The 12907-nt window shown below is 35.2% G+C and overlaps 2 protein-coding genes across 3 annotated transcripts; both read right to left on the bottom strand.

Annotated features, from left to right (window-relative positions):
* Positions 1-100: 100 nt before the first annotated feature.
* Positions 101-4378, bottom strand: LOC140838407 (DEAD-box ATP-dependent RNA helicase 53, mitochondrial-like). Its single transcript, XM_073204681.1, has 8 exons — positions 3905-4378; positions 3310-3437; positions 2791-3202; positions 2551-2649; positions 2182-2406; positions 1433-1594; positions 767-1266; positions 101-499 (listed from the first exon to the last, which is right to left on the bottom strand). The coding sequence occupies exons 1-7, from the start codon at positions 4253-4255 to the stop codon at positions 772-774; spliced, it is 1872 nt and encodes a 623-aa protein (XP_073060782.1). The 5' UTR covers positions 4256-4378; the 3' UTR covers positions 101-499; positions 767-771.
* A 1729-nt stretch (positions 4379-6107) lies between these two features.
* LOC140838405 (reticulon-like protein B8) lies at positions 6108-10066 on the bottom strand. Of its 2 annotated transcripts, none has more exons than XM_073204679.1 (6): positions 9835-10066; positions 7818-8007; positions 7559-7739; positions 7154-7295; positions 6783-6852; positions 6108-6479 (listed from the first exon to the last, which is right to left on the bottom strand). In XM_073204679.1, exons 2-6 carry the CDS (start codon positions 7999-8001, stop codon positions 6310-6312), a joined length of 747 nt encoding a protein of 248 aa, XP_073060780.1. In that variant the 5' UTR covers positions 8002-8007; positions 9835-10066; the 3' UTR covers positions 6108-6309. The 2 variants fall into 2 exon arrangements, with proteins under 2 accessions (XP_073060780.1, XP_073060781.1); XM_073204680.1 differs by having other exon boundaries at positions 9750-10054.
* Between the last annotated feature and the right edge of the window lie 2841 nt (positions 10067-12907).

Raw genomic sequence — 12907 nt, 5'->3', positions numbered from 1 at the left:
CTTAGAGCATAGCAAATGTTCATATCCTGCTTTCTGTATATTATCCCGTATAAAGTGAAATGACAACATGATAAAGATCAGCGCAAACGAATGCACAACAAAAACCACAGCAAAACACATACTTAACTGGAATAATAACCATTAGATACGTCGTCCTACAAGAATCACACACCCTTCGTATATATTCTGAAGCATTGGCTACTTTTGTTTCCTGATGTCAATTCCAAGCTTGACTTACACTAGTGGATATAGATGATTAAAAACAAGAACAAAAAACAGAACCTCGGAGGTTATTATCAAATTACATTCAAGGACCTTACACCACTGCAATTGGACCAACTTTCTTCGATTAACAAGATTATGAACAGTAGGATCAAAGACGGTTGGATGACCAGTTAGAGACTTAGAGCCATAGCAAAGCCATAGCAAGACTCTTGGACTCCAGCCCACAAAAGCAACCTTTAGTTTTTACTAGTCGTATGGAGTATGCCCTGTCATACTGAAATTACATGAACACAAGGCCATCTCATTAGAAACAATAACAAGAACACAGAAGTATAAACTACAGTGACAATTCAAACTATAACCACATCCAAAATTACCAAAAAATGACTAAATAATAATCAGAGTGATAAATTGTATATTGTAGAAATTTAAGGTGTAAAAGAAACTCAGAGATAAAAGTGAGTGAAGCTGACACAAGCTTTCTCAAGGCAAGCCTGGAAAATCTTGCGAGCCGTATGATGTGTAGATTTTTAAAACATACCTGCTTCAAAAGAATCTCCTCCCTGTATTCCGCTTACCATCATTATTTTCATCAGAAAAATCACCAACACGGCTTGAACGATTCTGCCCAGATCGTGAACTGCCAAATCCACTGGAACGATCTGATCCAAAATCCCCAAAACCACTCGAGCGACTAGAACCACCAAAGTTTCCAAAACCACTATTACGATCTGAGCCTCCTAGGTCTCCAAAACCATTTGAACGGCCAGACCCAAAACTGCCGAAATTGCCAGAGCGGCCAGAACCCTGTCCACCAAATCCCCCACCAGATCCATATCCTCCCGACCGTCCTGAACCAAATCCCCCACTACGACCACCACCAGAACCACTGTTACCACCAAAACGGCCACCACCAGAATTGCCAAAACCACCAGAATCACGTCGACCGCCTCCCATATTTCCAATATTACCAAAACGACCACCACGATCCATACCACCATACATGTCCAAGGCTCCAGCATCAACAGCTATTTTTGGAAGCTACACGGGCAAATTTTAAAGAATTTAGTCGTGTGATCAAAACCAACATGCAAGCAATTAATAACTAGACTTCTTCGACAGATCTGAAAGTTTGGGTGTTAGATACCACATATGAGACATGTCTCTTATAGTTGTAATTATACATACAACATAATAGACAACTTACCTCGACAAACCGGCATCCAACTTCACGTTCGATACCCTTAACTTCCCTGTATTGGTGTGTAGAATAGATGAGAATTGCACTACCCTTCTTCCCAGCACGACCTGTTCTCCCAGACCGATGAACAAAAAGCTCTGAAGAGCTTGGAAGTTCAAAATGTATCACCTGGCCAGAATAAACCATCCATTTTAACCCCGGTTCTATGAACAAAGAAAGGAAAGAACAAGAGTTCCAACAAAGGCAACATTAAAATTGCATCCCCGTTGAACTCCCTCTACTAGGGGTATAACAATTACTGTGCTTTAGATGATAGATTTAAATTATAGAATTCATCACAAACATGAGATACCACATATGATGAAGATAAAAGACTCAGTTGATTAATTGCCAAAAGAGCCACAAAACTGTAGTAATTTTAACACTTGTACACTAATGATAATTCCTGACATAAATCGTGGTGCTTACATCTTAATATTAAAGAATGGCATCACATGTTCCATGCATTGACTTAGTAAAAAAGAAAACCATGCCAAAGTTTTCTTTTCGAGCATTAAAAACAAGCATATCTTATCAGAACACCACAACTGCAACTGAAATCCAATTGAGCTCATTTATGCGGATTTGAAAGTTAAAATTTAGACGGCATAAAATGGAAACTAATGCACTTCATCCATTTTCTCTGTGTAATAACCTATGATTACAAATAAAATGCACCATAAACAAGCACATGCGAGAACAGAAAGAAGAATCACCAGATCAACATTGGGTACATCAAGGCCACGGGCAGCGACATCAGTAGCCACTAAAGTATTAAAACGTCCTTCTCGAAAAGCAGATAAAGTTCTTTCCCTTTGGTTCTGTGAAATATCACCATGCAATGCTTCACACTTAAAGTTTCTTTGCATAGCATATGCCAATTGATCAGCATCACGCTTAGTTTGTGTGAAAACAATGCATTTGCCTCCCTTTGCATGTTCCTGGTATAACATCAAATATAAAAAAGTTTGACTTCAGATGATAATTGCCCCTTAATAATTAAAATTAAACGTCAAAGTAAATGCAGCTGCCAGAACAAATATCCAGTCAATAATGGTCCGTTGATTGAAGATCTATATTAATACCGTTATCAAAGGTCCAATGATAGCTGGTTTCTCGCGCATGTCGGCCGTAATTGCATATAAGGAAATCCCATCTGCTAATTTCTGGTCAGATTCTCCCACCTGCAGTACATATTACAATCAATAAGTTCCAGTGAAGATAAAAGAAAAAAAAAAGCTGGAAGTAATCCAAATAGGAGCTGTAAAACTTGCTCAAAGCAATCGAAAAATATTCAATGCAATAGAACGGAGTCTTCATCTCACAAGATCAATGGTAACTGGGTTTTTCAAAAACTTCTGCGTAAGTCTCAATATCCAATTTGGCATTGTGGCTGAAAACATCAAGGTTTGATGCTTCTGCGTAATATATCCCAAGATAACCTCAACGTCATCTGCGAATCCCACATTAAGCATTTGATCAGCTTCATCAAGGACGACAAACTTCACCTCCGACAAATTTAAAGCACCACGCTTAATCAAATCAATGACACGTCCAGGAGTGCCGACAATCACATCAACACCACGGTCGAGAGTACTCATTTGACGAGAAATTGGAACACCCCCATAGACGCACAGAGTATCTAATTTTGGCGCAGTCTCGGAAAACTCTTTGTCCACTTGACGAGCAAGTTCTCTGGTAGGAGCCAATACAAGTGCCAAAGGATTCCGACCCTGTCTGAAGAACAATAAGCATAAACAGAACATTTAGCTTATAACAATTAATGATTCTAAATCAATTAACACACACTGAAACATTCAAAATTTTAATCTCATATAACCGACCCATGCTTCTCATTGTATCGAATTATCTTATCGATTATGGGAATTCCGAAAGCTAGAGTCTTCCCAGTTCCCGTCCTTGCTCGGCCAATCATGTCGCGCCCCTGCATAGCTGGTTCCAAAACAGCCCTCTACAATTGTCAAAGAATAAAAAAATATCATCTGATTCAAAAGATGAAAAGAGCAACCACTCAAAGAGATGACATACAAAAGAAAGAACAACCCAAAAGAAAAATGTAGCTTGTAACATACATCGTCCACTAGGACCTAGGTGTTTTTCCACTCAAATACTAATCCCTTCTTTTCACTTCCAATTTATGAATCCAAACACATTAACAATTTAGTTCATACTTCAGTACCACAAAAGTTCAAGAAACAAAAAAAGGATAAAAACGGACTACATTTCAGCTCAAACTAGTGGGTAAGATCGATTGCTTCCTAGCAGCCCCTGCTGTCCGTTATCATCAAAGTTGTGTTCTTTTTTATCCGATTCTTTTTTAGGGGCACCGTAGGCCTAAAGGTCCGGAAGATCAAGATTTAGTGCCAAATGGTGGAAAAATTATCGAATTTCATCCCTTCTTGAAACTACTGAGTATACCTGAATGGGGAAAAGCCTACTAATACCCTTCCCAGCCAAGGCCGAGACAATCTCCTGCGATATCCCGAGCTTGGAAATCTCAAGCCCATCATCAACGGGCCCATCATCGGATAAGTGAGCGACGGCATACTCCGCCCACAAAGCCCGGCCAGAATGAAACCCCCTGAGGGTCGACTGGAAAAACGACGAAGACTTATGAAGAGCTCTAGTAGAGGGAATTTGCGGAGAAATGAGTGCATTTGACGAAGGGGGTGGTAGCTTCTCGGGAAAGATATGGCTGAGAGCGGTGAGAGCCAACCTCTTCGATGAAGTGGAAGATGATGATCTCCTGAGCAAGAGGAGGCCACCCATTTCGTAAGATTTCTTGAATTTATTCAAGCTCTGACGAGGGAGATGTAAATGTAGTGAATAAACCCTAGACAGGCTTTTGCTAGGGTTTATTGAGGACCACTGTTTAATAATAATGACAAGGAGTGGACTGAACGAGAAATATGTTACATCTTTTCAACACATAACTACTTCTACCGCAATAATAATTACTGCAATATATATTTTGTTAGATACTTTCACCTATTTTTTTTCGTAAAATGAGTTAAATATATTTATATTTATAATAAAAAATAATATTTTTGATATAAAAATTATATTTTTTATAAATATTTGAAATAAAATATGTAGGTATCACAAATTTGCCTAAAAAATCATATCACATGAATTTTTGTTTTTTAATAAATAAATTATATATTGTTTTGATTTTTAACTGTTAGTTCCTCGAGAAACCACTTATTCTTGAGTAAAAAGTTCACTGATTGTTTTGACTTTTAATTCGTTGTTCCTCAAAAACCACTATCCTTTGCTTTTGAGTAAATAGTTCTAATTTATTTGTCATGACATATAGACATGCTTAATATGCTGGTTCGGCAAGAAATCGCATTGAAATCGACCCATCAAAAATAGAATTGATTTGGCGTTCAGAACCGTCTCTAGTCCATTCGCGAAAGGGAGTGGGTCTCATGTGAGACCGTCTCACGGATCATAATCTGTGAGACGGGTCAACCCTACCCATATTCACAATAAAAAGTAATACTCTTAGCATAGAAAGTAATACTTTTTTCATGGGTGACCCAAATAAGAGATCCGTCTCACAAATACGACCCGTGAGACCGTCTCACACAAGTTTTTGCCCACGAAAGGATCGTGGCGGTTTTTAACTTATGAACAATTGCATGGGGCTCATTTCAAATGAAGCTCGATATAGTTTGTATATTTAACACATATTTTTACAATATTCACACAATTAATGAAATTCAGTGTATGTAATATTTCATGGATATATTGTTTTTGTGCTTGTAAACTGTTATTTTAGCAGTCTTATAATTTATAAATAAATTTTAAATGTTTTTATTTTATGGACGTCCAAATTTCTTTTCCCGTGAATTGTTATTTTAGTATGCTTATGTTATTTTAAATTGCAAATAATTTGTTAATAGAATTGGTCTCTTGTGAGACAAGACGGTCTTACAAATATTTATCTGTGAGACGGATCAACCCTATCGATATTCACAATAAAAAGTAATATTTTTAGAATAAAAATTAATATTTTTTCATAGATGACCCAAATAAGATATTTGTCTCACAAAATACGACTTGCGAGACCATCTCTCATAAGTTTTTGCCTTGTCAATGATATGGGCCGATTATCCTTATTGGATATAATTTTCTAGTTTAAATATTTAAAAATATAAGTAGTACCAACCAAGGAGAAGTTGGTGAAAAATCTCCAATCATAATATATTTTTGAGTTCACTCACTATCCACAAAATTGTGGTACTATGTCATACAAATGTGATACACTTCATGTAGAAATGTGGTACACTTCATGTGGAAATGTGGTACTAAAAAAATACCTAGAGACTGAACACCAAAAAAAACGACGACTGGGGACTGAAGACCAATTTCCCGTACCAACTAACAAGCAAAATTGTCATTTCCTATCATTGCTGTACTTCTATCTTCCCTATTTTGAGAAATGAACTTTTTTATGCTGATAAAAATAAGTCATCTATTTGAAAAGGTTTTCAGTGGTTGTGAACTCTGCAATAAGTCAATAACAGCTATACTCGCATCCAAATTTCAGGAAATGGGAAAAACTGGGATGAGAATTTTTTTAAAAAAAATATCATAATTTTACTTAAAGATAGAATATTGACAAGATCTTCTGGGTTCTTGTTCGTTTTTAGATGCAAACAAGCTTCAGGTTTCAGCACAGAAGCTGAAAAAAGGAGGGACATAAAGTAAATTGCATAGCTTCCAACCACATATCAAGCTAAACTACATATCACAATAACAGTCTGCTTCAATTGAAAAAGAATTCGAATTTTCGACATGCATGCTTCTCCAAGTTTCTACTCAAACTTCTTTCCCCTGAACTTGCCTGTAGGGATTCGGCTGAGGACACGAGTATCCAGCTTTCGGTAATTATGCTGAAATTGATCCAGGACATTGCTGACGAAGCTGTCGACTTCATTTTCGTACCTTTCGTACAGTACAGGTAATGTGTGGGCAGCAACAAAACCTTTGGATCAAGACAAAATCCAAATCCATGATACATGAGATTAGCTAAGCAGAGAATGAATAAATACAGCTTTCTTTATTCCAATACTCAATATCTAATTCTTGCTGAAAACATTTCTTAAATGTCATCCTCATAAATATTCATCCTCACAATTTAACAACAAAACAGGAATGGAGAACTCAAATTTACTGGAGAACTGAACACAAACTAAACATTCCACGTAATTGTCAAAGTGCACACAAGTAACTCCATAACGTGACCGTAATTAATATCTTTGTTATAGCATATAGTGTGATCCCTCACCAATATAGATCACAGTCAGTAAGTTGCACCAGCTTCCAATAATAGCAACAGCCAACAAGCTCAACACAACCTGCGAGTAGTATTCAGGATATCAACTAATCTCATAGACAATGATCACTAGGAAGAGCAGAACCAGTAATTGGGAGGTAATTGGATCTCTGATTCTATTAATCCACATGAAATGTTTTTGGTTTGTTTAATTTTAATTATATTATTAAAGAGTATAGAGAAACAATTACATGAAGAGGTAAACAGCCGAAGGGCTAAAACTATTATTATTAATTTTCTTCCGATCATCGATGCAACAGACAAAAGTAAAGTATGACAAACAAAAAGACAGTAAAAAACTAGCCTGCAGGTGAGATTTATACCACTAAAAATTTCTTCATATTTCCCCCACAGGCAACATCCTGCAAGAAATTCAAGCCACGATTCACCTCACCTCCTACCAATTTGCCAACGTTAATGAAAACCTGCTCAGGCAGAACAAGACGAGGAACTTCGGAAGGAGATCTGCCATCAGCGTTATGACAATTAGAGAAATTCTACATATTGTCCTCGCTGAGAGCAATGGAAAAGTGATGGGGAAAGGGTGGTCGCTTATCGGCCCCCTTTGATTTTACTAAGATTTATATATTTCATGTGTTATACAGATAAATTATGAAGTCACTCCTCCCCCTGCCCCATATTTTTTGAGTTCAAGTTTTGCTCCATCTCAACTTTTTGGCACATGCAGCAGAAGGATAGCAGCATATATGTTTATATTGTAGCGTTACCTGTTTAATATGCCTGATGCAGTTTTCCACACAAACTGAGCAACAATGCCAATGACAATCGCGAGGCTTGAAAGAGTAAGAAAATTGTAATTCAACCATTCAAAAAGCACCCAAACAATTGTTGCACCAGTCAAACAACTAACTGAGATTTTCTTGTCCCTCCACAAAAGCACGTCCGCAGCTGTACAACAAAATTATAAAAGCTACGGAATAATGTTGGCTCGACTGATTAAATGATAAAAATGTAAAGAAATCCTACATTTTCCGCCTCCTAGAAGATGGTGAACTGGCTTTTGACGCCCAAACAGTCTATTGAACTCTGATGACACGGAGTTTAATTTTTTGTCCTCGGAAAATGAGGTTTTTTTTTGCTTGGGAAGATTGTCGGAAATTGTTTCCATGATGTTTTCCATAAGACACTCGGCTGTAATTCCCTCAGGCATCTTCTCCTAATGTAAAACATAACAAGAAGACAATAGTTCATATCGAAACTCAATGTTCTATATAAATGGCATATGTATCTTAACTTTTGTTTTTACAAGAACAAATGAGATTATGACATAAAGATAAAGTCAAAATTGGACGAGTTAAAGATTTAGGTAATTAATTCCCTAAAAAATGAACATTAGCCCTGTGATCAGCGGATTACACAGTTCGTAGCTTCAGTACCCTCTATAAGAACTATCACTGAGCTATTGACCAACTAACTTGTTACAACACATCTGGTCTAGTACAGATTACAGATAAATCACGGTGGTAACTTGAAAATCAAATTATTCAATAACAATTAAAATCGACATTATTTGAAAGACATGCTTATTTGCAATCCAGAAAACTTATTTAATAAAAATATATCTTGTGGCTCACATAAGATGATTGCAAGGTTCATATCCTGATAAAAGTACATTTTGTATCGATAAAAGTTATTTGTGAAGGATATTATTTTTAATTGACATATCGTAGTAAATTTAAACCTTAGTAGCAGGCGATGATGGATACACAGCTTGATCTACACACAAAAATCCAACATATAAACATGATCGTAACATCAAGAAGCAAGGGTCAAATTATTCAGCTTTTCAACTTCATATGATCAATTCCTTTAACAAAATCAAGCATCATATTTAAACATGCATTTAAATAAAAGATGATGACTGAACAAACATATAAGTATTCAGCACCGATTTAATTTAACCTTAACTTCACGGTAATTATAATTTACAGGCATGAACCAAATCTATTGAACACATCCCTTAAAAACTCAGAAAACAGTGGGAATATATCATGTCAGAACCATGATTTTTTAGGGGGAAATTAAAGCTCAAAAGTTGAAAAATTTTAATAGAGTAGTCCAGTCCTAGCTCACCCCAATCTGAAACTGCCAAATTGAATAAATAATATCGAAAACAAAAGAAATTCCACGAACTAGCTGTTTGAAAATCAAACACATGGTGTTCATTTACATATTGTTTCTCTTTCTTTTGCACTAACCCATCAGACTGCATCGTGCCTTGGCGAAGAGATTTCAAATCAAGAAAATTGAAAGCATACAAATCAAAACTAAAGTTAAAAATCAAAATTCAAGGGTGCCCAAACATACTTTATACAAGGATAACATTAGTAGAACCACTGTATTTCGATAGCAAATCATCGCTGGCTGTCCAAACTATATAGAAGCTAAGATGCTTAAACGAAGCAATTTCTGTACAGTGCGTGCATCTGCACTACAGTGAATACTGAAGACAACAGATTATATAGGTACCAAAATATTACATGTAAAAACAACAATTGAAAATAAAAAATGATTTTAAACGAAAGGGCAAGAAATATAAACTACACAAACCACTTAATGGAAAATGTAAAACAATTATTTCTTATGATTCGCATCAGTGAGCAGTAAAACGTAGCATTTGCAAGCAACCCAGAACAAAAGTTACATGCGACAGCATAGAGTAAAACCGTGAAAAGGAAAAACCACACAAACTCAAATTACCATTACGAAAAAATACCACATCTAACAGATATTACTCAAGGCATTAAAAAGAAACCCATTGTTGGCAGTTCAGTGCTTAGAAACAGGAAACACAGACGAACCCAGAAGCAAAAACACCTTTTAATGCCACCAAAAATCAGCAAGAACTACAAATACATCAAGAAAATGGTAAAAAGAACTTCAAAATCGCAACTTTACCTATCTCGCTAATGCCCAATGTGAAAATAGAAGAGTTAAATAGAAAGAACTATCCAGATTCGTTGAGATAAAAGGAGATTTATACCAAAAATATCACAACTTGCTTTGGAGAAAGTCAGATTCCTTATATTCTTCAGAATCACTGCGCCAAATTCGCTCAAGAACTGAGTCAATGGCAAGACACTTGGTATCAAGTAACCACCACTCGTTCCACGCACCCGGGCCCCCGTCCTCTGTCCTCGTATAAATCTACATATTTTTGCATTTAATTTAATTAATTTGTAATTTCTCAAACAAATGATACCAAGCTAAAACAAAAAATAAACCACGACTCCACTGTGTTACACCAAACTTCTTGCATAAAGTAGATTTTTAAAAAGGTGATAAAATTTTGTGGGCGATGTTTCCCAATTATTGTCAACCAAAAAAAGAAAAGAAAATCTTTTCGCGTAAAGAAAGGTTAACCCATTTGATAATTTTGGGTTTTGCCCGTATGATGGGGCATGTCTTGAGCATTATATACACAGATATATTGGACATGCTGAGCAAGCACTAACAAGTACAGTCGACTGATATTTTCCAAATTATGGTTTTTTTTTAATTTTTTTTTTCAAAATTTTTAAAAAAGTAAGCACATGAATTTTGTAGAAAGAAATTAAACATATGTCGACATCGTTTGATGAGAATTGCGAAATTCAACATTTTTACGTAATCTCGTGTTCATCACAAGTTTTATAATAATTGAAATTATTTCGATTTGCATCTTCTATAACTATCGTATTATAACATTCAATTTCGACAATTGTTCTCAGTATACCAACACAGTCTCTTTAAGGTGTTTAGGTCTCTACTCACATACATACATAACAAGAAACTTTTTGGAGGATCACTCATCCCAAAATTGTCCAAGTCATCCGTCACAAAATTGTCATCACAAGTCAACCATGTTTAACTTTTGGAGTTTTTAAGTTACGAGCTCCCGAAAATAAGATTTATTTTGTTGATATCAGCAGTATATATCATATATTTTAAGTTCCATCAACTGTACAGTTCTATACATGCACAATCTTGTAGTTTTTCTCATTCTGATGTTAGATTAATTCATTCATTCTCTTTCACTTAAAAGTCATTTTTTGTGTGTGTAACCTCATTGATCCGACGATCACTATTCGCCCTCTTCGACCTCAGGTGTCACATGTCCACTAGCTAGTTCATCACCAGATCATGTCGTACTAGGAGATGTCAACTTAGATATCATTCTGTAACGTCTATATTCGACGACTATTGCTATTATATCAACACGAGTCTTTCCAACATACTTATTTCCTCAGTCATACGTACTCTGATACGAGCCTTTGGTGGACACAAGAGGATGGTCTATTGACGATATTGATCATTTTTGCCTATTGCTATTGTGCATAACTCTGTTTGGTGTAAAGTAGCTGGGTCAAAGACCCGTGAAAGTAAAAGAGCTTTTAATGATTTTCTTTTGGATACACATTTAATAAATGTTTTATCGATATTCATATAATTTTCATAATATGCAGGGTTTTTATTTACCGGATATTAGCTCATGTTTCTCATGCATTGTAGGCAAACATGCGAAATACGAGGTTTGGATTGGCTAAGCAGGGTGATGCGCTCTTATTGGTTTTGAGGTTTGGATTGGCTAAGCAGGGTGATGCGCTCTTATTGGTTTTGAGGAAGAATGCATATAAAATTAGGCAGAGCCAAAAATATTACTCTACTCGAGCTAGAATTTTAAACTTTATAATCTTTTAATATTTTAAATTGATCTATTCGGATTAATATCAAATTAATCCAAAATTTACGTATAATCTTTTTAAAAAAAATATCATATAACGCTACGGCATATGGAGGACTACCTACTAAGAATATTGTAACCTTATTTTGGCTTTTGCGTCCCAAAAATCATATTTTGAAACTTATACCATGTGCGTAAGCTATTTTGCTAACTCAAGCAAATTTTGAATCAGGGACGTGTCTATTAAGAAGCAAATGAGTCAAATGACTCAAGTCCATCTCTTTTTTAAGGCTCAAAATTTTTTTAAAAAATTATTATATATAATACTAGTTACTAGATAGCCCAAAACCAAGTATTTATTAAATGGAACTTGCTTAGCCTGTTATCGATTTATTCCACAATCTTTCCAAATATTCATCTGCAGACAAGTCTTAATCGACTCCAGTAGGTGCGTCTTCTCTAGGTTTAATTGAAAGACCCGTGAGGAGCTGTAAGTCTATTTTCTTGTATTTGTTTTGTTCGGGTAATTTTTTATTGTAGTTTTTTTACTTTCTTCGCGGCTTTATGTGGTATCTATAATCTACGATTTTTGACTGAAATTTTGGTGGATATAATGCTTATCCGACTTTCAAACGCTCATATTACTTATAAAATCTAGTTGACTGTCCTGGTACAGTAGTAAGTGCAGAACGAAATTTCTCAAAGATAAATATCATCAAAACTTTTCTCCGATCAATCATGTCACGAGAAATATTGAATGGATTGGCTATGTTATCAATTGAGAACTTGATTAGTATTTTTAGCTCTAAAACTGTTAGGCGGATTGTTTTTTAATGATCATTTTGGGCAATATTTGATATTTTTACTCCTTTAGTTTTCTTATATTATCTTTGACATATAGATTTAATTTGAAAAATTGTTATAGAACAAAAAAAAATATGAACACACGTTATGATTCAGATGTCTTTTTTTAAAAGTTAGACTCATGCCTAAATATTGTTAGGATCGACTCTATTTTGAATCCACGACATTATATTTTGGAATTTTATGTGGTCATTTGAATAGAAAAAAATGTATGTATAAACTTGTTAGTAAATTATATCAGTAGTGTATTTTGATGATGATGCTTTTCCCAATAAATATATATGAAATGGTTCAGCTGTTATTTTAATTATTATCTAAAGATGTAGAATGTTATACTTATTTAACTTCTTGTATCTTCAAATATAATATAAACAAAGGAGATAATGCCAAAGTTTTTACATATAGATTATAGTAAACTTTTTAGGAGTTTGGGTGTTACAACATGTGACACTCGAGGTTGAAGAAGATAGGAAATTATCATCAATGTTAATAAGTTGTACGGACAACAAGTGACTCATAACAGATTTTT

The sequence above is a fragment of the Primulina eburnea genome, chromosome 8 (genome assembly GCF_022965805.1).
Source record: "Primulina eburnea isolate SZY01 chromosome 8, ASM2296580v1, whole genome shotgun sequence".
In the NCBI taxonomy this organism is placed as follows: Eukaryota; Viridiplantae; Streptophyta; class Magnoliopsida; order Lamiales; family Gesneriaceae; genus Primulina; species Primulina eburnea.
This window is presented reverse-complemented; position numbering and strand designations above follow the sequence as displayed.

Coding starts and splice junctions, on each gene's coding strand:
- LOC140838407 (XM_073204681.1), bottom strand. CDS start 4,255: ATGGGTGGCCTCCTCTTGCTCAGGAGATCATCATCTTCCACTTCATCG. Junction 3,203..3,309: donor CGATACAATGAGAAGCATGG/GTCGGTTATATG, acceptor ATTGTTCTTCAG/ACAGGGTCGGAATCCTTTGG. Junction 2,650..2,790: donor ACCCAGTTACCATTGATCTT/GTGAGATGAAGA, acceptor TATGTACTGCAG/GTGGGAGAATCTGACCAGAA.
- LOC140838405 (XM_073204679.1), bottom strand. CDS start 8,001: ATGCCTGAGGGAATTACAGCCGAGTGTCTTATGGAAAACATCATGGAA. Junction 7,740..7,817: donor TCTTCTAGGAGGCGGAAAAT/GTAGGATTTCTT, acceptor TTTGTTGTACAG/CTGCGGACGTGCTTTTGTGG. Junction 7,296..7,558: donor GCATCAGGCATATTAAACAG/GTAACGCTACAA, acceptor CGCTGATGGCAG/ATCTCCTTCCGAAGTTCCTC.